General features: G+C 30.4%; 3 protein-coding genes across 8 annotated transcripts; 1 reads left to right on the top strand and 2 right to left on the bottom strand.

Annotated features, from left to right (window-relative positions):
- Positions 1–7,827: 7,827 nt before the first annotated feature.
- LOC112730201 (protein FAR1-RELATED SEQUENCE 5-like) lies at positions 7,828–9,423 on the bottom strand. The gene has a single exon (XM_025780298.3). The coding sequence runs from the start codon at positions 9,421–9,423 to the stop codon at positions 7,828–7,830; it is 1,596 nt and encodes a 531-aa protein (XP_025636083.3).
- Positions 9,424–14,328: 4,905 nt separating this feature from the next.
- Positions 14,329–16,440, top strand: LOC112727630 (uncharacterized). Of its 2 annotated transcripts, XM_025777456.3 has the most exons (4): positions 14,360–14,590; positions 14,857–14,959; positions 15,220–15,361; positions 16,201–16,440. In XM_025777456.3, exons 3-4 carry the CDS (start codon positions 15,233–15,235, stop codon positions 16,300–16,302), a joined length of 231 nt encoding a protein of 76 aa, XP_025633241.1. In that variant the 5' UTR covers positions 14,360–14,590; positions 14,857–14,959; positions 15,220–15,232; the 3' UTR covers positions 16,303–16,440. The 2 variants fall into 2 exon arrangements, with proteins under 2 accessions (XP_025633240.1, XP_025633241.1); XM_025777455.3 differs by lacking the exon at positions 14,857–14,959 and having other exon boundaries at positions 14,329–14,590.
- An 822-nt stretch (positions 16,441–17,262) lies between these two features.
- LOC112727631 (probable caffeoyl-CoA O-methyltransferase At4g26220) lies at positions 17,263–21,039 on the bottom strand. Of its 5 annotated transcripts, none has more exons than XM_025777462.3 (6): positions 20,943–21,039; positions 18,799–18,850; positions 18,611–18,690; positions 18,137–18,281; positions 17,905–18,036; positions 17,263–17,757 (listed from the first exon to the last, which is right to left on the bottom strand). In XM_025777462.3, exons 2-6 carry the CDS (start codon positions 18,838–18,840, stop codon positions 17,467–17,469), a joined length of 690 nt encoding a protein of 229 aa, XP_025633247.1. In that variant the 5' UTR covers positions 18,841–18,850; positions 20,943–21,039; the 3' UTR covers positions 17,263–17,466. The 5 variants fall into 5 exon arrangements, with proteins under 5 accessions (XP_025633247.1, XP_025633243.1, XP_025633244.1 ...); XM_025777458.3 differs by having other exon boundaries at positions 20,884–21,032; XM_025777459.3 differs by having other exon boundaries at positions 20,891–21,030.
- Between the last annotated feature and the right edge of the window lie 4,638 nt (positions 21,040–25,677).

Consider the following 25,677-nt stretch of genomic DNA (forward strand, 5'->3'; position numbering starts at 1 on the left):
CCGTACCAGAGACATCTCATACATGAAGAAAAATATAATTATAAGAGTTATGATTATAAAAAATTAACAAGAATAATGAAAGAAAACATAAAAAATAAGTTGTGCCTCTTATTAGTGTCTCTATGTCTTTCCTGGTTGGATGAACATAAAATACACTAATTTAGTGTCTCTGGACACAAAATTTCTATCTATGTCTTATCTGTCAAACACGATTTTGTGTCTCTGTATTTTTGTCTCAGTGTCCCGTGCCTGTAAACAAACGCACCCTTAGGTGTGTGTTGCAGTGTCACTTAACCTGTCACATTAGCAAATTTTGATCCCATCAACAAAGAAAGTGACGAAAGGTCTACCATGAGTAATTTAAAATATTTAAAGAACGAGTTTAATTGAAAAAAAATTCGAAGACCAATTTGAAAAACGAATGATCTTTCAGGGACTAATTGACCAATTACTCGTACTTTAAATATGAACTACAAGAGTATTTTTTTTTTATTTTGTTTTTTAAAGACTATAAGAATCTTTTAGTCTCTTGAAATAGAATCTACGGAAAAACTTTAAAATTTCTTTAAAGTTTAACTTTATTTGAGTTATAAAGAAGGTATTTTGGTTTTTTTTTTAACTAAAAGTGTAATTAAGATTTCTTTAAATCAAATTTGAATTTTTTATTTCTAATATACGAGGGTGATACTGAGCATTTTGGACTTTGGTTGTTTGGTTAGGGTTCCTCTCCTCTAAACCAAACAGCGGAATTTTGGACTTTTGGGAGAAAATCGGCCGGATTCTAATTCGGTTTGACCGACCGACTGTGGTTTCTGAATCGAGTTATAGTATCTAACTGATTTGTTGTTTCCACTTGTTTATGATTCGATCAGGCAGTTTAAATTGGCTTTCAAGACCTTGCAGTACAATAATAACTAGATGAGAATATCTGTATACTTGACACAAACTTAACGCTTTATCTTATAATTCATCATATATATATATATATATATATATATATATATATATATTGTTGTCAATAATAATAATAATAATAATAATAATAATAATAATAATAATATTTTATTAATTCAGCTATAAAGTATACTTGGAACTTAACATATGTTTAATTATTTATGTACTTAATTTAACTACATTTTTCTATTGATACTTCAAATATTTCTAATAGTATGTTTGATAATTTAGTTTTTATATACATATTAAAATGGCTTAAAAATTAAAAAGAATTGAAATAGTGGTTTATTTCAATATTTATTTTTGAAACACAGCTAAATAAATTAAATAAACAGGATTTTGATACTAACGTTTTGTAGCAGTGAAGCAATACGTTTTTTCTTTAATTTGTTAATACAGAAATAAAATAAATACACAATTAATTAATAATCATTATATTTTTATATATATTTCACAAGTATTTCGTATATAAATAGTATTTTCATATGGATGGATTTTGTATATAAATTTTTAAATTTTCTTCTAACGAAATAAGTTTGAGAAAATAAATACATTTAATAACTTTATAAATACGTAATCTTTAAATAATATTAGTCAAATTTAATATTGATTTTGTTCATATAATAACGACCTATTTTCTTAATCTTGTTTTTTTAATTTAAATTTATTTATTATATACATTTTACATGTTAAATAATTTATAATATTTTATTCTTTAAAATTTATTTTCAATTTTAATATTAAATTTGTAATTTTAAGAATTAAAATATAAAATTATTTTTTTAAAGTCAATAGAAAAGTGGTAGAATCTATTGAGTCGCTAGTAAAAAAATAAAGCCAATTAAGTATGTTACATATTTAATTAATTCGTTTAAAAAAAACTAACAATAAAAATAGAAGAATTAGTATTGATTATTTCCCACACAATACATTTGTTTTGTCAAAACTGTTTTTTACATGATATATATTCTAAATATTTTAAGTAATCTCATGTATATAACCATATGTATGGTAAGGTAGGTTATGTTAATTAATTTATAGTGTATGATCCCAATTTTATATATGTATATATATGTATATATGTCGTATTTTATTACTGACCAAATTCGAACCAAATAGAAAATAAAGCCAAATATTCATGTTTACTTTTATCATATGTCGATGATATTATAATTGGTCTTGCAAAAGAAAAATAAATTTAATAAAAAAATATATTTAAAAAATATTAATATAATTTTTAACAATTTTTTGTATTGAAATATGTTACTTTACTATATTTAAAATAGTGTATTTAGAATAATTATATTACTTTAATTAATATATATTATTCAAAAGAACAACACAAATTTATTATGTTGTATTAAAAGAATTAATAAATATAATTTATTAGTTTCTCTTAAAATAACATTTTCTTTTCTTTGGTTAATCAAATAATATGATAACAAATTTTTTTTACATAATTGCGTCTAACGAAACAAATATTATATTTATTTATATCTATGTTGCATGTAAAATAAACAACTAATGTTCAAAGAAGTTAATTACCTAATTTTATCTTAGTAAATTATAATAAGTGAATAAAATGCAATGTTGCACATATATATTTTTTTTCATAGAAGAAAGAAGTACTCTTAGTTATATATTAAAGAAAAATTTGCAAGTGAACCGGTACGTGGGTATTTCAGTATTTTTTTAACCGTTGATTCTAATAATAAAATACATATATAATATATATAATATAAATCAATAGTTAAAAATTACTGAAATACCGTTGTATTGTTATATTTAAAAGTTTTCTTATATTAAATAGAATAATTATTTAGTTATATATCTGTAATATTTTATTTTATATTAAATAGCTTCAAATTTTAATTACTTTTTGAATAAATTAATAACAACGTAATGCGAATAATTGTTTATATATAATTTCATTTTAATTTTTGATTCTGTTATCCACTTACTTACGTGAACGTTGAGAATAATCTGAAATAAAAGATAATGGACTTGTTGTAACTGTCATGTATTTTATGCTTTGACTGCGTCATGCGCTTCGTGTAACTGTTGCGGGTTCTTAGTGGGCAACATCATAACTCTGCAGGCAAAGGATTCGATGGTCTCAGAAACGTTTGGACCATTAAATGGTCCCATAACAAAACATGTTTTTTAAGTTTTTTAATAACTGCTAAATAGTCCTTATTTAATTTTAATTATAAATTAGTCCTTTATATATTATTTAATTATAAAATTTATTTTTTATTTTATAAATTATTTTTTTATCATTCATCTATCATGTTTATTGAGAATAAAAACTAAAACAATAATAAATTAGATCTTCGATTAATCGTAATAAATATTTTACAATCTTAATCGATTATAATTTTATCATTGATCCAATTACATACGTATTAGGTTGGAAAAATCGTTTTTGTTAAAAATTCAATCGATTGGACGCACAAACCAATCGATTGAAATTCAGGCTTCCCAAACTTCAATCGATTGGAATTGATACACAATCGATTGAATTTTGCAAGGCATGTGAGATTTTTCTTATTCAATCGATTGGTCATATTACCCAATCGATTGAAATCATTAAAGCAATCTGGGTTTAGTTAATTCAATCGATTGGTTCTGTTACCCCTCGGTAAATTATTATTTTCGAAAACCCCATTTTTAAATTTAATTCTCCAAATACGAATTTTTTTATGCAAAGCAAATTCGCCGCATTATAATTTTTATAGAGTTTGCCTAACCCCGACAAACTTCACTTCAAATTCTAAAAAAATGGCTAACTCAAGTTCTTAAACTTCACAATAGACAATGACAACCATTATCATCTCCAGAGTACATAGGAGTGCACAAGAATATTGGGGAAATAATAGTTTTTTTTTAATTTATAATGAGAAAAAATCCTGGTTAAATATGCCTTATTCCCGTGTATCTGTTTATTTCTGGAAATGATGATAATGGTTGCCATTAATGTTGAAAAAGTCATGCTTGTTATTGGTGTATTTTTGTGTATTCCTATGTACTCTTGTAGACGATGATAATGGCTTAAAAATTTGAGTTTTGTTGGTTTTGAAAAAAATTCGAGTGAAATTTGTCGGGGTTAGATAAACTCTATAAAAATTATAGAGTTCGGGAGGTCAGACGAACTCTATAAAAAAAATATAGAGTGCGGCTAACTCGCCCTAAATAAAAAAAATCGTATTTGAAAAATGAAATTTTGAAAAATGATATTTTTTTAAATGATAAGTAAAAATGATTTTAGTGTTATAGGAAGTGTATTGGAATTTTTTTCATTGGTAAATTTTGAAGATGTCAGGTATATTTACGGACATTGAAATGGATGAATAATACTATGAGGACGATGACATTAACCAACAAGAAGAGTTAATATGTGACCAAGATATGATAGATAAATAATATGAATCTGAACAAGATTTTGGAGATGAATTTATTGAGGGAATAACGGAACTAATCGATTGAATTAACTAAACTAGATTGCTTTGATGATTTCAATCTATTGATAATATGACCAATCGATTGAATAAGAAAAATCCCGCATGCCTTGCAAAATTCAATCGATTGAAGTTTGGGAAGACTGAATTTCAATCGATTGGGTAGTTGAATTTTAAAAAACTAACATTTTAGTCATCGTTCAATCGATTGGGTAATATAACTAATCAATTAATTTTTGCGAAAACCATGATGCCTTGCAATTTTCAATTGATTGTTTTGTGATAACCTGTAGTCTAATCGATTGAGTTATGGGAAACCTGAAATTCAATCGATTGTTTTGATAATCCAATCGATTGATTTTCAAAGAAACACGATACCAGGACGAATGTCACGGATCAAATATAAACTTTTAATCGATTGAAATGGCCAAAAAGTTTATTACGATCAATAGAAGATCTAATTCGTTATTGTTTTTTATTTTGATTGTTAATAAACATAATAGATGAATGATAATATAATAATTTATAAAATAAAAAAATATTTTTTATAATTAAATAAAATATATGGGGTTAATTTGTAATTAAAATTAGAAAAGAACTATTTAGCAGTTGTTAAAAAAACTTAAAAAACATGTTTTGTTATAGGACCATTTAATGGTCCAAACGTTATGGGACCATCGAATCCAATGCCAACTCTGCATACATAAACACCTCTTAACCGTGAAAAATATTTTCATTACCGTTGTTAATTGACTATTATCCTCTTAAGAATGGAAATTGACAATAATACCTCCAACTGGGTTGATAAAAGCATCAATGAAAACCAATCTTGTCAGGTTGAAACCCTCCACTCCAACAGTGTTGTTGATGGCATAGTTGCCTCTTTGAAGGTGCAATGTGTTTCAATCTAAGTGTATCTGTTATGCACGATTGCAACTAAATTTTCTTTAATATTCATATACTGTTTTGCAGGATTTGCACATTAAAATAACTGACCTTGAGAGATTGTACAACAATATGAAGAGAGAGATGGCCATTCTTCAAGTTGCAGTATTGGACTTTGGTGTATTTTTAGTTGTTGATAGCATAGTAAATTATATATTTTTAAATATTACTTATTATTGCTTACTAATTCATATGATGCTATTATAAATGTATTATGTGTAATAGAAAATAATTTTTTTAAACACGTTTTTTAATTTAATTTAAAATTTCTTCTGCAAATGTTATTTAAAGTTCATTCGTCATTAGCATGTTTTTGTAATTCATTTTGTTTTGAGCCATAACTCAGTCTATTTGATTTCATTTTCTCTGGTCCGTACTACAGCACTAATATATTAAACAAAAAAAGCATTCCAATAGACAATTGGCCTCTCTGTAATGCTGGTGGCATCTCTGATTGCAACACAAGGTTTATAGCCTATTTTATTGTGATATGCTTGTTAACTAGATCATGAATAGTAATGATCCTAATTATTTAAATGACTTGTATTTTATAGTGATAACTCCGCAGTTTGGTTGCTTGAGTGGATGGCAATGGAAGACATGTTTCAACCCAATCTCACTGCTAGGGTAAGTTAACAAATTTCTACCTTGTGTACTTTTCGTTTCTTTTGACACAATAATTAATTTAACTTTTACGTTTTGTAGCCCCTGATTCTAAAATTCGAATGCTTGCGGCATGTGCAACTTTAAATGGGACTCACAATGAATATAATATAATGACATGGTCAGACATGGTTCTGCAACTAGGTGGAAAGCATTGGTTGGTAATTAGATGGTCACACTATTTATTATTAGAAAAGGATAGAATGCATTTGATTTGATTGTTTGGTATTTATGTTGTTTGTTATGAGATCTATTTGTTAGATCAATTACTTTTATTATTTAGCTTTTATATGTTCTCCTTAATATTTAGGATTTTTTAGTTACACATCTTTCATATAGCATATTATTTTTTCGTTGAATTTCAATTATGTACTCCCCAATTCTATTTTACTGTTTCATCCCTACTATTATAAACTATAATTTAAAAACATTCAGTTATTCACTGAACAACATATACAAAACTCACAATCTATAGTAGTTATTATAGTAAAAACGGCTACAAAAGTCACGTGTTCTAACCGTTTTTGAATATCTGTTTAGTCATTTTTAAGACTCTAATTTGTTTATTCTAAAAGTGTTGAGTATTTTTTATTTTATTTAATATGTAAAAAATAATGTTTTATTTTATTTAATAAATAATAAATTTAGACTCTGATTTCTTTTATTGTTTCGTCATAATTGAGTTGACATAGTCCCATTATATGATTCGCAATAAAATTCTTCTTACATTGTTGGATAACTTTTATTTAGTTTATACTGATACATATATATTTTTTTAATACCTTTAGTAAATTAAATACAAACAGAAATTAAGAATCAAAAATTAAGAATTACTAATTTGTTAAGTGTTTTTTAAAAAGAATATTTTTTTAGATCAATCAACATTTTAAATCAAAATAAAAATTTCTAAAAAATTTTTACAAATTATTTTAAATTCTTTTTTTAAATAACAAATAAAAAGAATATAAAAATTATAAATATTCAAAATAGTATGAAGCATATAATTTAAAATGTATTATTCTTGTAATGTATTTCCTAGATGATTAGACCAAACCGTGATTAGAAATATTCTTAATATTTGTATCCAGTTGCGTCATATTGCGTTCAAGTAATAATACCATAATTTTGAAATATTTTTTACAATGTGAAAAAGCAAAAATAATTTTAAATTGTATAAATCAATATATCTTTTCATAATGTCTTGCATTAGTAACTATTAAACACAAATGTATCCTAAGAGTAATAGCAAATATAATTTTCACATCTAATATTTGGGGAGTTAACCATAAAAATATATTCACTTACCATATGATGTGTATAACCAGATTTAGCTAATATATTATGGTTATGCTACTATTTTTTTTTTTGTAGAAGTCATCTTAAGTCCGCAAATGCAAATAAATAAAACAAATGTATCGAAAGAGTAAATTAAGAATAAATAAAAAAAACTTTTACTATTGTCCAATAAACTTCCTGCACTAAAACTAAAAAAATAAAATTCATATTCATCTTTCATCCAAGGCTAGACAGTAATAGCTAATGATATTTGCCTTTCTGATTACCGATGGTCACATCAAAATCCTACAAGAGCCAAAAAAATTAAAATTAGACAACCATGTAATTAATAAGAAGCAATATGTTAAATACTCACTATTTCATCGATCCCCTCCTCACTGGTTTGACTAGACCAATCGTCATCATCTTCGGGACCTCCTCCATCTCTACTTTCCATTTGATTATGGTCATCTCCACGCCGACAATTTTGCCGATTGTGTCCTATACCGTTACATCTGCTGCACCGAATCCTTCACTTTTTCTTTTTGTCCCCAGCTTCTTTTGAAGTAGCATCCGTCCGTGTTTTGAATTTCTCACCCGCACTATTAGAACTTCCTTCTCTATTCTTTTCATGTTTGGCAAATAATTCAGCCTTTTTGTTTCTAACCCACTCCATAACATCCTTAAAATCACCTAAATCTCCGTAAGCAGCAAATGGCAAGCCCTCTAGCTCATCATTCATAGCAGCAATCCTACTCTCATAACTTCCATCTCCAACTAATAATCCCCACTGCTCCAACCTTATATGTGCCTCTTTTGCTTTTATGGTCCACCGCTTCAATATCAGTGACTCAGGTAATTCTGTAATTTGAAGATATATCAACAGACGAAGGATATGAACACATGGAATGCCAAATGACTCCATTCGTTTACATGAACACCTAAACTCACTGCTGCCAGGCCAATAAGATACAACCCATTTTCGTGTTAACTTATAATATTTTCGTACATCATAGTTCACACTACATGAAGTCTCTCGCCAATCAACTATTATCACACTTGACGCTTTCAACAATAATGATCGAAACAAGTAGAACATCTCCCTTGTATAAACAGTTTCTCCTGATCGCTCCAATGCATGCACCTGTGTTTGCATTATCGGAAACCCGTATGAGGTGTAATAGTCAGCCTCAACCTCATTATTCCGCAACAAACCCATCCACCGGCGGAAGTGATGGAGGAATTCCTTAATGCTATAGCCAGATTTTACAAACCTAGCAACTTGCGAATGTAGTGCCTCACACCTCGATGTAGTTCTCAACCCGGCAAAGAACTTGCCTCTCATATGTGCTGTAGCCCACATATCTTTAATCCCATAAGTGGTCTCAACCCACTCCATGTCCTTAACCCCAAAACTATCAACCATTGACGCCCACCTCTCCTCAAACTCATCAATCTCATAATCGCCAAGCATGCATTTCCTGAATTGTTGGGTAAACTTGGGATTGGAGACATTGGCTGTGGCATTTCTTAACAAATGCCATCCGTACAACCTATGGTGTGCATCTGGAAAGACCTTTTCAATTGCAAGCTTCATAGCCTTGGCACCATCAGTTATCACAGCATCTGGTCGTTTACCATTCATTGCTTCCACGAATCTTTGTAATAGCCATATGTAAGTTCCTTCTCCTTCATCAGCCACAATTGCACTACCAAAAACTAGTGTTTGAAGGTGATGGTTCACTCCTGAGAAAACTACCAATGGAAACTTGTACTTGTTTTTCTTGTAAGTTGCATCAAAGGCCATAACATCACCAAATACTTCAAAGTCAACACGGCTCTTCCCGTCCATCCAGATTAGGTGCCGAAACACACCATTGTTATCCACCTCGTAGCTCCAGTAAAACTTTGGATCTAATTTCTTCCGCTTCTTTAAGTACTTCAACGTTTCGGTCACATCACTTTCCATCAATTGCCTTTGCTTTTCTATTTGGTTGTACATGTCTTTTCTTCGAAATCTAACATTCTCAAAACCACCAGATTGCTCAGCAAAATGCATATAGATTTGGGTTGTGAAAATTCCAGCATCTCTCATGTCGTTCATTCTTCGAATTTCTTCATTAGCCATTCTCCGTTGCGATCTCAACATCCGGCTCAAAGTTAGGGGTATTAACTCATGATTATGTTCATTTTGAAATAATGTTGTATACTACCAGTCCCTGCCAACATCTATGTGAACTCGCATTTGTGCTACACACCCACACCTAGTCTCTGGCTTTGGAGCTCTCTTCCTATTTGTTTCATCAACCCCTCTGAAAATATGATATTCTTGTCTCGAACACACAAATGTTTGCCAGAGTATGTGCTTATCAATCTCACTTCGCCCAACCTTGAACTTCCTAATTGAAAATCCATTGACCCTCCCAAATGCATTGTAAAAGGCATAGGCAACATTAAGGTCTGAAAATACATACTTCTTAGCAGCATCAACGCTCAAACCTACGAAATTAACCTGACCGATACTTCTTGTACTATTCAATAACAGGTCTTCAACATCATTGCCATCGCTATCAACTAACAATTCGTCCATTTCCTGAAAGACATTAAACAACAATAGACCTCAACGTTCTAAACATAATTTCAAACAATAATAAAGCTTAACATCCTAAGTGTTGGAATAATCCAGCTAAAAAGATGTACCTCAACTGAAACATTCCCTATTTGGTTATACAATGACTCTCCAATCAAATCAACCATTTTTGTCGAATGCTATATTTACTGCATACTATTACAATAAAATAAAACGAAAAATATTTATATTTATGAAATGACAAAAGTACAAAATATTTGACATATTCACAACTATGAAAGTAAGTACCATATGACAAAAATAGGCACAAGACACCTATGAAGTCCAAAATTCTCTTCTTCAAAATACAAAAATAATAAAAAATAAAACAATTACAAATAAATCACAAGGATATATCACAAATAATAAATTTTTACTAACACAACATTCACACTTCTAAAGTACAACAACCAAATCATGCAAATAGTATAATAACAAAGCATAAAAACAGCATTCATGAATCAATATTACTATAAAATACATTTCCGTATTGCTTTCCTTTACTCCTAGCACTCTACTAGAGAAATGAATGCTACTCCACTTTCATATTGTTACTAGCTTCTTGCAATGAATGAAAATAATAATAAACTTATTATTCTAGTAAATATTTTGAAAATAGAGGCTTTGTATTATTCAATATTATTGTATATTTCAAGTTTAAAATACTATTATAATGAAATGACTTGAAAAAAAATAAAGAAAAAAAAATAACATAGCACAAGTTCTTGAACTCTAGACCAAAATATGACTCGAAACAATAAATATAACTACATAAAAAAACTAACTCTAGTTTTTATTCTTCAAATTTTGAATGTAAAGTAGATAACCGACAATAAATTTAGCAATGTCGTGGAACTAAAGACGTGGCGAAACAAAAGTCTTCCTTAATGAGAAAAATTTTAAATCCACAAGAATCAAACATAAAGAGTAAAAAAGAATAAAAAAGGTCATGAAAATAAAAAATTTGTAACAAAAATGCTAGAAAAATTCAAGTTTAACACAAGAGATATTAGTTTATTAAAGAGATAAAGAAAGAAGAGCTCCTAGCATCATAATTCTACAAAATTGTTGACTATACATTATCCAAGAGCTCCTGCCATCACAAGGGGTATTAGTTTATTGTATCACCATATATGTTCTCTTTTAATGGATTAGAAATTTGAGAATCACATAGCAAGAAAGCCGGGACACATTTCCACAAATTCGTAACAACTCAAAAAACAGTAAATTGGACAAGCCCTCAATCTTAGTTGTTCCTTTATGTCTATAGACAAATTGTATAAAAATGTTATAGAAATTATAAAAAAAAAAAGTAAAGTTGATAATCTAACATTAGCCTTATACCATTTTTGAGCAAGCAAAATACCAATTTGAACACTCCCATATCACAAGAAAATCAACCATTCAAAATTTCATAATTATAGTCTAATATAAATCTTAAAATATCTTCTAAATTTAAAACATTACATGAAATGTCATCAACCAAATCTATATGATATTATCAAAATACAAACTCAAAAATTAAATAGTAAAAAGAAATATCTAAATATTAAATGGTTGTAGACAAAATAAACATTGATATTGTAGTTTTTCATTCACTACTTCCAGAGCAACATATTTCCAAGCTATAAATTAGAACCTTGTGACTGAGTATCTTAGAACTAGGAAGATTAGGATTAGCAGCATCATTTGCTTATTACCAGCATATTGCTTATTGATTAATACTATCATCTATAACTGAAATCAATAAGTCATTCACAATGTTAAAAACAGCAGCAACACAGCCAGAAATCAAATAATCATCCATAAAACCATAACTGAAATCAATAAGGCAGCAACACAGCCAAAAATCAAATAATCATCCTTGAAACCACAACTGAAATCAATAAGGCAACACCAAATGACACTAACAGCAGCTCTCAAAGGATAAATCCAATAAAAAAAACTATTACCAACAGCACAACAGATTCAACATTAAATTAATTTAAATGCACTAAACATTCTTGAAGTTTATTTTTCTTTCTGTTTAATGAGTCTAACCAGCAAAATTCTAAAAACATGAGCGTACTGAAAAGAAAACCCAAAAAGAAGAAAACATTTATTTAGGACTTTAGGTAATTAAAATTCAAAAAAGTAGCAGATCAGATCAGACTTCATTCAAACTTCAAAATTTAAAGGGAAAAAAATAGAATAAGCAGAAATCAGTGAAAACAGCAGAATAATTTCAACAAATCCAAAACTAGCAATAATTTCAACAACACAAAATCAATTATTTGATTTACATTCACAAATTCACATTCAGAAATCAGTCAAATACTCAAATCACTAAACATAGCATAAAAGGAATAACCGAAAAAGTGAAAGCAGTGCCACTAACCTTCGACGGACAACAGGACGACGAGTGGCGAGACTACGACGAGCAGCGAGCAGCGAGGGGCTACACGACGCCGAGCTAGGAGACAGGGTCTGGGTTCGGGACAGGGGGAAGGCCGGAGACGCAGAGGCGCCGACAACCCCGGACGGCGACGGCAGAACCTTTGAAGAAGCTAGGGTTTAATTTTTGTTTGGGGATTTTTTGAGATCGTGAGAGTGGACAGGGGGAGACTTGGAGCACGACCACAATGCAGTGAACGATGGCAGTTTCTCACTCCCTGCGGCGGTGGCCCCTGAGCACAATGGACGGCAGCAGTGCTGAGTCTCTCCTTACGGCGGTGGTGGAGGCTATAACCCAGGGTTGAGAGTTGAGAGAAAGGATTAGTTTTTTTTGTTGTATGTATCAATTTGTTTGTTCAGCTCATTACAATAAAAAAAATAATAATAATAAATAAATTAATTTACCTGATAACTTTTGATAGTATGTTACTTCTTAAAGAGTGCTGCACTCTCTACTTTGTCTGGAGTGCACTAGCTTTCGCCATTAAGATGGGAAGCGAAAACTGAACACCAAACTCCCCTCTTCCCTATTATTATTATTATTATTATTATTATTATTATTATTATTATTATTATTATTATTTGTTTGTTTGTTTGTTTGTTTACTTTTTACGTGTGTGTATATATATATATATATATATATATATATATATATATATATATATATATATATATATTTTAATTAAATTTATATAATATCAAATTCTTTATTATTGTGTTTATATTTAGGGTAAAATACATAATTAAATCAAACCTAAAACAATATTACACCGTTCATCCAAAAAGAGAAACATTACATGGATCACCTAAGTGCATATTTTTATATAAATCAAATGAGATGCATTTGATTTATAAATCCCCATAGTAAATTTGAATTACCATGACGAATGTAAATCTAATGTCAGAGTCTGATTTATGCATGCATGTCAACCACCCAGTAAATTCAATCAGTTACAATGCGGATCTACAAATCGAATGAGATAAACCGAATGTATCTCATTCGATTTATATAGAAATATGCACTTGGGTGATCTGTGTAATATTTTTTTTTTGGTAAATTGTGTAATATTATTTTAGGTTTGGTTTAATTATGCATTTTATCCTTATATTTAATAGTATAATTTTGTTTCACACAAAATAAAATTATTATATGTTTGTTTGCTTTTTAAGTGAGTATATATGTTTTTCTTTTAAATTAAATTTATGTAATACAAAATTTTTTATTATTGTCTTCATATTTAATGTTATAATTTTGTTCGCACAAAATAAAATTGTTATATATTTGTTTGCTTTTTATGTGAGTATATATTAATTAAATTTATATAACACAAAATTTTTTATTATTGTGTTCATATTTAATATTATAATTTATTTCACACAAAATAAAATTTATTTAAATTTTAATATTATATACATAAAATATATTTAATATTTTTTTCTAAGATTCTAATATATCTTTTTCTTTTCTGAATTTGGTGCATGAATTTTCAACTTATCTTTTATGTATTATTTATTTTAATTCTAAAGCACAATATTTTTTTTGTACAAACATGTTATAATTAATTATATGCTATTTTTTATTTTGAACTTTAGTCCAATATTTAAAATTTATAAAAAAAATTAAATTTTATAAAAAAATAGTTAACTTGATTAATAGGTTATCTTTTTAAATTTAGACTATTTAAATAAAATATAATAAATAAAAAATTTAAATTTAACAAAGTATGTATGCAATACTCTATACTTATAAGTAATAGCTCATTGGCATAAAATTTGGAAAGATATGTGACTCGGACCCGCAACTCCTTAATTGAATATGAAAAGTCTATGCCATTTGAACTATAACTCATTGGCCATTTACATAGTTAATAATAAAAAAACAATAATAACAAATAAACTCAATTTACGTAGTTGATAATAAGTTAATTTGTAAGAGTGCGGTACTCTTTATTTTATCTGAAATACACTAACTTTAATAATTGAAGATTTGTGTGGTTTTCTTAAATAGAAAAAACCAAAACTGAAAGTCCGAACCCCACCCACTCTTCCTCACCCAAAGCTCACCGCCGTTGCATCTGTTCCACAGTCGCACGTTGCCTTTCCTCTCTGTGTTCTGCTCGCTCGTTCCGTTGCCCTCGCCTCCTCCTTTCTCTGCTTGTGCCTCTGCTCCGCCGCCTCCTTCTCTTCTGCGCCTCTTTGCTCCGCCACCTCCTCCTCTCTCTGATCAAATTAGGTTAGCTTTTTCATTTTTATCTAAAGCTGTTATGTTCACTTCAATCTTATTGATGATGATTGATGAATGAATGAGAAAAAGAGAGATGCAAATTATGTGTTGAATTAATTTTCCTGATCTAATTTACTCCTTTATCAGTTTATCTTTAAGCTATTTTCATTTGGCTTTTTATGCTCCTAATCGCAGAAAATATTAAGTCCACGTACAATCTAATTTAGATAAATGAAGCAACGGAAGATACTACTTCTTATTCTTTTTCTTTCCAGTCTTGTCTTTGTAGAATCCTTCTTTTTTGAGGTGTTGTTGTAACATCTGTTACATTCAGTTCAGATTTGAGCCTTCTTCAATTATCAACGACAAGTGAACAGGGTACTTCACATGGAGTTTCATCATTTATCTATGAACTTACTGTGCTTGGTTATTTCATGTTTGTATTCTAATTATCTGACTTAATAGCTCTTCGTAACTTAATCTGCACTATCGGTTCGAATTTTATATAGTCTTGTAGCTAATAATATTCAATCAAAGCACAGTCATTACATGTGGTTATTTGAAGTGTCTTTGCTTGGATTTCCTTACATCAGCAAGCACAGTTTTCACCATTCTGTTTTTTTTGCTTTTTCTCGTAGGATTTCGGCAACAATGTCATCTCTCGGCACGTCCAAGGGGATTCTTGAGATTGCTAAGTTTGGGGTGTATGTCACTGTCCCCATTGTTCTTATGTATACTTTCGCCAACAATACCAAGAACCTTCAAAAATTCATGGGAAATGTAATCTCCTTGTCCCTTGCTGCGCTTTTCAATAAAATTATGCTTATGACACCGAATGTTTACTTTTCTTGCTTCTTGTTTAACTGCTTGAGTTGGGGTTTGGAACTGTTTGAAAGTAGAAAACCTTCGGTGTTGGTGTCGTGGGGATGAAGAGGTTTTGATTTGCATCTTTGACGGTTACCGTTTGAGTAGGGTTTAGTTATGGACTCATAGCTCCCTTCCTGTTGTCCAAGGACCAAAGTAATCTTAAATATATGATATATGCTAACACAGACATGCCAGTGCATGCCCGCCCCAATAAGCAATACTTTGGTCAGACAGGAAATTGTAGGTGCATGATTGGCATAACTGGTTAGTGATTAGTTTATTGGATCAAGCTCCTCTAAAGTGAGGAAGTGAAAACTTAATCATCCTTGAATCAAGATAATGGGGCCCACACATAATAAAATTACAATTCAATGGTGATTAACCCCTGATTTTATCACTTTACAATTCTCCTCACTTTAAAGGATCTTTTTCCTAGTTTCTTACAGTTATATCACTTTAGAGTAAACTATAAAAATCGGTTGAGATTACTTTGCTTTGAATGGTTGAAATTTGAAGATGTGAATTCAGATCTTTATAACATTTCACTTCTGTTTCAATATGCTATTAAAGACAGAGCAGCTGCCAATACTTTGTCATATTATTTATAATTTGCACTGCATGATGAAATGATGATACCTTTGAATTCTTAATTTCTTGTCATTTTGTCTTGCTAGCATGAATGCCATGTGGTAAAAATTATTGACTACTTGTTCTATCTTTTGCTTGTCTTGTAATGTAATGTAATGTTACAGAAATCATACATCGAATATCCCCCGGAGGCACCAAGGCCGCCATCACCAGAGGAACTTAGGGAGAAGGCTCGCGAGCTGGCTCGTAAAAGGAATAATCCATGATTCTCCTTCTATTTGGTTGTGCTCTACTTGTTACGGCCCAGTAGTATTATTATTATACAATACATATGGTTGTGTAGTGATAATTTATAGGGTTTAACTATGTTAAAGTTATCAAATAAGAAGGTTTTTATAGGAAAAGATGCAAAGTTTAATTTCTAATACATATGTTGTGTATTTATTAAAATAAAAAGTTTGAAAAAATTTCTACTAGTAGTAATTTTAATATGTGCCTTGATAGCTAAAATTTTTTTAATGAAAATATCGTTTTGTTTTTAATGGAAAATTATACAAACAAACTTGTTCATAATTGAACTACTTTTGCATATTAGATGAAGGAATGCGCCCGCTATAGCTTAGAACAAAAAGTGAATAAGATCTTAATGACTTCTATTCATAACTTTTGTTGAGTGATAGGTGTTATTTATTGGAAAAAGTCGAAGATATTTGGATAGGAAGAACCTTTCTCCATGAAAGTCCACTAATGTGATATTTGAAAATTTGTGAATTTTATCTATGTGTATCTAATTATATTTAATGGGGAAAAAGGGATCCATATTTGAAATTTGGGTGAGTATATAATTAAATAGGTTCTTACAATTTTTTTCTTCGGGAGATAAGAGATTGATTGCAAACAACGATCTAAATATCTACTTTCAGGAAAGAGCGCTGAAAATAAAATTTTATAGAAAATGCTATCTTTTAACATTGTAATCCTTTTCTTTATAACGTTTTCTCTACAACGAACAGAAAGAGTGGGAAAATTCTCCCTCAACTGATGCAACAAAATAATAACATAATAGGGAACTAAAAGAGTATCTCTCAGAATCAGAGATGAATCTTCGCAACCTAACTGAAAATGATACGAGAGATTTACATTTCACACAAAAGGGTATGTGTGAAACTGAGGTTTGATTGGTTTGGTGTATGAGCGTCGCATTTTTAAGACTTTGCTACAGGAAATTGTGAATGAACTTATAGAAACATTCTAGATGAGAATTTTTCTTATCATGTTTTCTTATGAATGACAATCCTGAATACTCCATCTTTGCTTTATTCTTATTACCATAAACTGCAGACCATCCACATTCACATATGTGGTCTTTTTTATTAGATTCATCATAAACTAAACTATACACATTTGAACCTTGGCATCACTAGACTTTTTCACATGATACGCTTGCATATGGTGATGCCGTCCCCAAATGGAGCAAGCGAAATCTGGACTCGAGAATCGGCTGCAATTTGTTTGTTGAATTCGATTGTCAGATGCCTGCCAGGTCTGTAGAATTCCGGAGTCTCATTTTCATTCTTTGCAACAGAGCCTCCCCAGAGAGTGTTATCATAGACTACTATCCCACCAACCTTCAACAACTTCAATAGCCTCTCATGGTAATTCCAATAGTTAACTTTGTCAGCATCAACAAATGCATAGTCATAACTCCCTTCATTCTCATGCTGCAATAACAAAAGGATCACTTTAACCATAAAGAACATTTAACAAAAACCATACCCCCAAATCACTAAATTTTTTAGAGCAATGAAAACTAAACTTGTTTAACCCTTCATAAAACCTACAAAAATGGAGAAATGTAAGATTCTCACATCAGTCAAGAGCTGATCTAGAACCGGCAAAGCCTCGGACTCCACAAAGTTAATCTTGTGCTCGACGCCGGCTTTCTTAATTATCGGTAATCCGATTTCATATGCATCTCGATCTATATCGATAGCGGTTATCTGCAGGGAAACAACATCTTTGTCAATTCAAATGAATTTCACCATGAACTAGTTCAATAAGGCTCAAATATAATACATAAAATTCAAAGTTGCACTCTACCTTCCCGTCCTCAGGAATCGAAAGCGCTGTCAGTAGAAGGGAGTATCCGGTGAAGACTCCGATCTCAATAGTCTTCTTAGCATTTACTAGTTGTAGAAGCATGGTAATGATCTGACCTGCATCCAGTGCTGTAGCCATTAATTTCCTGGCAAACACAAAAAGTGAAATGTGATTCAACAATCAGCATGTAGATATGTAAAACATGCAGAATTACATTTTTATGTTATCTTGGAGCAAATCGTGCTTCCTCTGTTTCTAAAAACATTCTTTGACTTCCCTTGAATTTAGGTAATAATACATTGGAGAAGTCAATGTTATTTGATAAAAAAAGAGTAAAATATTTCTGTCATATTCTTTAAGAATTAATAGAACTACTAGTCGTTACTACTAGTCTTAAAATATGTATGGCAAGAATTAATAGTGTTGTAAAGAAGTGTTAAAGAACAATCTCTAATAAAATAAAAAAGGGCATACCTTGGATGATTAGCAGTTACATCCCTTAACTCCTTGAGAGGCTCTGGCTCACGTGGGAAGACACTAGATTCCAAAATATACTACCATATCCATAAACAAATTCAGACGATGGAATTGAAGTCATACAACTATAGTGTATATCTAGCAACTAGGAAAAGAGATCAATGGGACTATGGAAGCAGTAATACCTTGTACAACTCTTCAGTTTGCAATAAACCCTTTGATGCCATTGTCCTCAAACTACACACACCAAGGAATATGAAAGTTTAGATCATGAGTGTGTAATCATTTCTAAATCATCATATAGCATGTTCTAGGTGTTTGGGAAAAACAAAGAGAGTCAAAGCCAGGAGTGGGAGCATACTACAAAAATTTACATGAAGAGTGATGGGAAGAATAACGCACTATTGATACTTTATATCAAGACACATTCACACTGGTAATACCAACAAATGGTTCAATAGAAAGAGAATAGACACTAATATTTATTATTTAACATGGAAAAATTTTCTGGTGGGACAAAAATTCATGGGCCAACCCGATATTCACAGTATTTAAAGGTACAGCAACAACAAAGTATTATCTCACTATGTGAGATCAGTTACATCCATCTAATAACATCATTAAGTCCTATAATGTATTATGTATACAATGAGACTGTTTGTACGTAGACCTTATTTGACTACCTCATGTATTGTCTTTCGGGTATTCTTTTACCTTTCGTCTCTGTCTACCTTCCATCTCATTTACTCTATTAACTCTATGTTTTACCGATCTTCTTTCCATATGTCCAAACCACCTTATATGAGTTTCTACCAATGGAACATTCTGCTAATATTAGATGTGTTTTTACTACAATTTAAATATAGTGTATCCTAGTAAAACTTTTTTCTAATATAATTTATAAAATCTAATGAACATTAGAGAATACCAAAAACCCAGTATATATTATTCAGTACATTCTAGTTGTGCGACAGATTCCTTAGGATATTACACTCACTATGAGAGCTCACTCTCACAAAAAGGCTTTTATTTTTGCTTCTTCTCCCTCGGTGGTTTTGAGAGCTCTATTTGTAGAGAAAGGAGCTCATCTCGTGCCATTGTCACCAAACCACCTAACCAATCTATTCCAAGACTTTGAATTCAACAAAGCCTTGCAATGTTGCCTGGCAATGGCAAAATGAGAGCCAAGGATCAAAACCAGGTATGTTTCTATGCTGAATGAGAATAGATATACCGGGGCACTTAAAAATGTCCATATCAAATATGGTAAAGTACTAAATTAGTCCCCTACGGGGGTAATCCTATTTTGGTCCTTAAGGTTTAAAGTGTTCTATTTGAATTCAAAAAAATTTCATTTAGTTTCAATATAGTCCCACCGTGAGGTCAAAGTTAAATAATTAACGAAATGTCCTAAATGACAACAGTACAAAAACAAGGTCGATAATCTGGAAAACAAATACGAGCTCTAGAGACACAAAATCAATTGTGGATGCATCAATACATTTATTTATCATTCTTCTTATAGTTTAAATGAAATATTTTCTATAGAACTAAAAAAAATGATAAATAAATATATTGATACATCCACGGTTGATTTTGTGCCTATGAAGCTCCTATTTGTTCTCCAAATTATCGACTATTGGTGTTATGTAGGACATTCTCTTAATTATTTAACTTTGACCTCACGGTGGGATTACATTTAAGTTAAATTTTTTTTATTCAAATAAGACACTTTAAACCTTAAGGAACAAAATAAAATTATGCCCAAAGCCCCAATGTAGGGAATTAATTTAGTACTTTACCCTATCAAATATCACAACCATGTTTTCATGTTTTCTGTACACAAAAATCAGCTACTAAATAAATTATCTCTGTATAAAATAAAATAGATTGAATAACATATGTATTTATACACAAATACATAATAGTTAATTTAGTGGCTGATATTATTTTTTTTGCACATAGCATTTTTGTATCACATATGTTTCGGGTTAAATTTATAGTTTCCTCTATAAATCGTTTATTGACAATTTAATCCCAAAATATATCATGACACCGACAAGAGAGCACAAATGATGAATTAATGATTGACCGTAAAAGTCATAGCTAATTCGTGTTGTTCCAAAACATAGGGGTATGAGTGTATCGCCAAAACCTTCACAAATCAGACGCAAAACCAAATTTCTTTTATTTAAGACAAGAGAAACGTTGTCCGTGCCTGCCAAGTTAGTTCAAAGAACAAAGAGAAAGCATAAGAGAGTTTGAAATACTTATCACAATTCAGAACTGAGAAAATGAGAGAGTTGTGTTGGTGTGGGGTGCAGTTGACCTCAGAGTTCTTCAGGATGGCGACTGATGCTTTAGCGCATTTGTTAGCTCATTCGTTTTGTAGAAAAGTTGTCTAATTTTTTTCTGGTGCTTTTCTTTCCATTTTTTGTTGGTGACTAAAAAAGTTGTCTACTTGTGTTACTGTGTGGGTCCACCAACATAAAATACTAAAATAATAAAACTCAGGAAAATGGATTTCATATTATCTTTGGGAATAATTTTGTACACTTTTAGAAATAAGTAATTCGGAATTTTTTCATTTAAATAAATTAAGTATTTTCCAATGCATGTATTTTTCAGAAAAAAAATGTATTTTTACATTTTATTATACATCTTGTTTATTATAAAAATAAGAAAGGGTAAACTACTAAAAATACATCTGAATAATTTTGTCGCTTACAAAAATACATCCAAAATTTTGTATTGATAAAAATATATTTAAATAATTTAAAAACGCGATAAAAATATCAATAAAGAATATTATTTTTTTGCAAGTGACAAATGACTTTTGTAGTTGACAAACTAGTTATTGGTTTGATCCAAAATTTTATACGAATATTTAGATAACTGTTTAAAAATACACACAAAAAATGATATAAAAATTTGATCTCTATATTTTTATTTTATTTTTTAAAAGTATTATTGGTTATTGACAAAAAAATCACAAAATAATATATATTTAACAAAAAATCACCAAATTTTAAAGATAAAAATATCTCATTTTTCTAATCATGCTTGCAAAAAATCACATTAAAATTCAATTTCTAAAGTATTTTTTGAGAATACATATTTAATGTTTGGCATTTTTGTCACGTTTTTTAATTATTTGAAGGCATTTTATCGATAAAAAAAATTAAGTGTATTTTCGTCAGCAACAAAATTATTCGAATACATTTTTTGTGGTTCACCCAATAAGAAAAGTATATGCATTGCAATACTAAATAAGATTAGTATGAAAAATTTCAAACGGTCAATCGTAAATGAGACATATTAAGTTAAAGAAAAAAACATTTCTCATATACGATACAAACGAGATAGATGTATTAATATCTTGTTTGTAGTAACAAGAAGATAACATAAATATTTTTAAGTGTTGCAAATATCACAAGCAATTTTTTTTTTATTTTTAAATTCTCAATTCATTTTTCTTTAATTTTTCAATTTTTTTCATCTCAAGAGACTTAAAAATAGTTTATCATGTAGACAACTTAACTGATATTTTAGTCTAGATTACATTTTTACAAATTTGAGGTACTTCATATATCTTAACTAATATCTTTGAACTAGATCTCAGAAATTGTAAAGAGTATTGGAACTCAACTTTACAAAAATTCTATTGTAATTGATTTAGTAATGATATCTAATCTTAAGAGTATTTGATTTAATCTGTCTAAGATATTAGGTATTCGAAAATAAAGTATAATAAATGTATTGTTAATTATTATGACAAATAAAATTCTATTATTATGTTTATTTTGAAAATATTCTATTAATAAATATGCGGTAATTATAACTATTAAGAATTCTGAAAATGAGTCAGTTCAATTGCTATATTTCTATATGCATCATCTATATATATAATTTAATAAATAAGATCTATTAATCTTCATCCATTGAAGATTATTTACATTGATCTATTCGAATTATTAATGTCCCTTTTAATAATTCTATAACAAAAAAAATTAGATTAAATTATAAAAAAATTTATCTCTCAATATTATGATCACTATTATAATAATAGATCTCTAAATTTAATCAAATACCTTATTCTATTAATCTTTTAATTGAATAATACATATAATAATAATGGATTTGGATCCTCTAAAGTTTGAATTTCACTTTAGAGAGTAAAGTGTGATCTTTCACCATTGATTTCATAGGTGGGACCAATAATAAATATAAAAGAGAAACTATTCAAGGAGAGAAGATCACACTTTACTCTCTAAAGTAAAATTCAAACTTTAGAAGATCCAAATTCAATAATAATAATAACACCAAATTATTTAATACATGTAGGATTATAGTCATACTACTTATTCACAACACATTCTTTCTTATACTATTATTTTTTCTTTTCTCCCGCATGTACTCCATGGTGAAGTATGAAAGATTGATGATTGTTTTGGTGAGAAAATACTAGCACTTACATTTATCGTTAGGGTCAGCATGTTGATGTTTTCTTTTATGTGCAGAATGGTGCTATCAATCCTTAGAACTAAGATTAACTCAAACTAGATGATATATACCAATTTAATAATTTTAGATATTCTCTCTTTAAGTATTTATTATTCGAGACCACTACTAAATTAGTTACAATAAAATTTGCAAATATGCGTTCGAAAACTCTTTGCAACTCTTAATATTTTAATCAAAGATATTAGGTTAGGTATATGAACTATATTAGGTTTACAAAAAATGTAATCAAGACTAAGATATGAATTAGAAATGTCTAAATTAGAAAATGTTTCAACTCTTTTCCGAGATGAGAAGGGTAAATAAAGAAAATAAAAAAAGAACTTAAGAGAAAATAATTACTTTTAATTTTTGCACCCTTTCATTCTTATTATCTTCTAAGGTTTCAAAGTCTTGAATTTATACTTATCAAAGCTTTAAAGACCAATTAAAGATGCAATAAAGATCCGTTAGAAATTAATTTTTTTTTCTATAACTTATTTTTTAATATGGATATAAAAAATAATTTTACTAGGTAATTAACATTTTAATATGGATATAAAAAATAATTTCACTAAGTAATTAACAGGAGTCTAGTCAACTCCTGCCAACTTCTATTGGGTTGAACCTCAAAGCCTACTACAACAAAAAATCATCTCCTCATTTACCCATTCTTACCATAATTCAGATATCACTTTTCACCTTCCCTCTTTTTCACCACCACAACAGCGTCGTTCATCTTTTCCCCCCTTTTACCATAATTGTGTCATTGACCCTCTCTCACATGCCATCTCCATCACTGACCCTCTCCTCCCACTCTGATCGACGCTGCTGCCGGAGTCCACTTAGTGACGCCGCTATCTACCTACCAGTTCCGGCAACACCTTTCTCCATCTAGAAGCTGTGTTTCAGATGTAGAGCACCAACAACCGTAGCCCACACGAAGCCAGTTTTGTACATCGTCGTTGTAATACCCTACCACATAAAATCTTACGCTATAGTAATAAATTAGAGGTGGTGAGGCATTACGACACCTAAAAAAAAGATACATACACAATATTCAAAGCATAATGATATAACTATGAGCCTGTAAAGGAAGATAAACAAAATCGAGAAAAAGAAAAGAGAGTGGGATAAGCTCTATGAGAGAATGCCTTCCTCAACATCAAAGAAAAGAAAAGAAAAAGAGGTAGCCAGTTCTTCATTCGATTCAACAAGATTCAAATCTAAATTCCATGAGGATTGATTTACTGACTGGGAATCCTCACAAGTGGTTGTTCCTGAAATCCAGAGTGAGATAACAAGAAGAGGGTGGGATAAGCTCTGTGACCCACCCCAAGGAGTTGGACTATTGATGATTCAAGAGTTCTATTCCAATTTGTGGACGACTGATGCTGAGGCAGAAAAAGAAACACCCAATTGCAAAATCTTTGTAAGAGGCAAAGTTAATCATTTTAGCCCACCACACATTCACAAAATCCTCTGCCTTAGAGCCCCCTCTTCCTCTTCTGAAGCACCATCTTATGAAGGGAGGGTCAAAACAAACCCGAGACTCGTAGATGTGATCACCAACATTCGCGAGCCAAATACAGACTGGAAGTATGATGCCGAGGGGAGGCCGAACCAACTGAGGAGAAGTGATCTCATCCCGATGACTAGAGAATGGTTTGAATTTATTCAGAAATCATTAATTCCTTCATCCAATAACTTTGAAGTAACTGTTGAGAGAGCTATTCTCGTTCACTCTATTATGCAGGGGGAGGAAGTGAGAGTTGACAAGCTCATCTCAAAGGGCATATATCATATTGCAGAGAGTAGAGCGTCAACGACATATCTTGGATTTCCAAGCTTGATTTATCGACTCTGTAAAGCCGCAAAGGTAGTAATTGGACAAGATGTTCCCATCCCTGTAGAAAGACCAATCACAGAAGCAAGCACAAGAAAGGTTTTGAGAAGGAGCCCTCACCGTCAGGCGCAAGTCCAAGAAGAGGAGCAAGTACCACAACCACTTCCTCCTTCACCTCCTGCTCTTTCACCACAACCCCAAGGACGGGCATATCAAGCTGAACCAAGTCAATATTCGTCACCTTTGTCCCCTACGGTCAACCTTGAGCAATTGTATGTTGAGTTTCAAGGCTTTCAATTGGACATGTTGGACATAACATCATATCTCTGTGCCTTTATTGTGCAGGTGCATCCGAATGTTCCCTCATTTGAACGTTGCCATAGAGAATTTGCACGCCAAAGAACGGAGCCTGCAAATAGAAGGGCATGGGATACAATAGTCGTAAGGCAAACACATCAGTGAGCATATCGAGGAAGGTGGCAACCATGGACTCCCGAGGGACATGTTGAGACTGATGATGAAGATGGTGACGAGTGAAAATCCTTAGTGAATTCACACTTTATTATGGTTGGTGGTTTTCTTTAAATCTTTCTTCTCTGTATTTTAGTTTTATCTTTTGTTTCTACAATATTGTATTGTCTTTCCTTTACCTTATGTCTATATCCTATTGAATCCCGTATTGCACTACCTATGCTTACTACTATGCTTATCTTCCAAG

This window comes from Arachis hypogaea, chromosome 12 (genome assembly GCF_003086295.3).
Source record: "Arachis hypogaea cultivar Tifrunner chromosome 12, arahy.Tifrunner.gnm2.J5K5, whole genome shotgun sequence".
Lineage (NCBI taxonomy): Eukaryota > Viridiplantae > Streptophyta > Magnoliopsida > Fabales > Fabaceae > Arachis > Arachis hypogaea.

Excerpts from the sequence above, each read along its gene's own strand:
- LOC112730201 (XM_025780298.3), bottom strand. The coding sequence starts at position 9,423 with ATGGCTAATGAAGAAATTCGAAGAATGAACGACATGAGAGATGCTGGA.
- LOC112727630 (XM_025777455.3), top strand. The coding sequence starts at position 15,233 with ATGTCATCTCTCGGCACGTCCAAGGGGATTCTTGAGATTGCTAAGTTT. Across the intron at positions 15,362-16,200 it reads TTCAAAAATTCATGGGAAAT|AAATCATACATCGAATATCC; the intron begins GTAATCTCCTTG and ends GTAATGTTACAG.
- LOC112727631 (XM_025777462.3), bottom strand. The coding sequence starts at position 18,840 with ATGGCATCAAAGGGTTTATTGCAAACTGAAGAGTTGTACAAG. Across the intron at positions 18,691-18,798 it reads AAACTGAAGAGTTGTACAAG|TATATTTTGGAATCTAGTGT; the intron begins GTATTACTGCTT and ends TGGATATGGTAG. Across the intron at positions 17,758-17,904 it reads TAGATCAGCTCTTGACTGAT|CATGAGAATGAAGGGAGTTA; the intron begins GTGAGAATCTTA and ends TTGTTATTGCAG.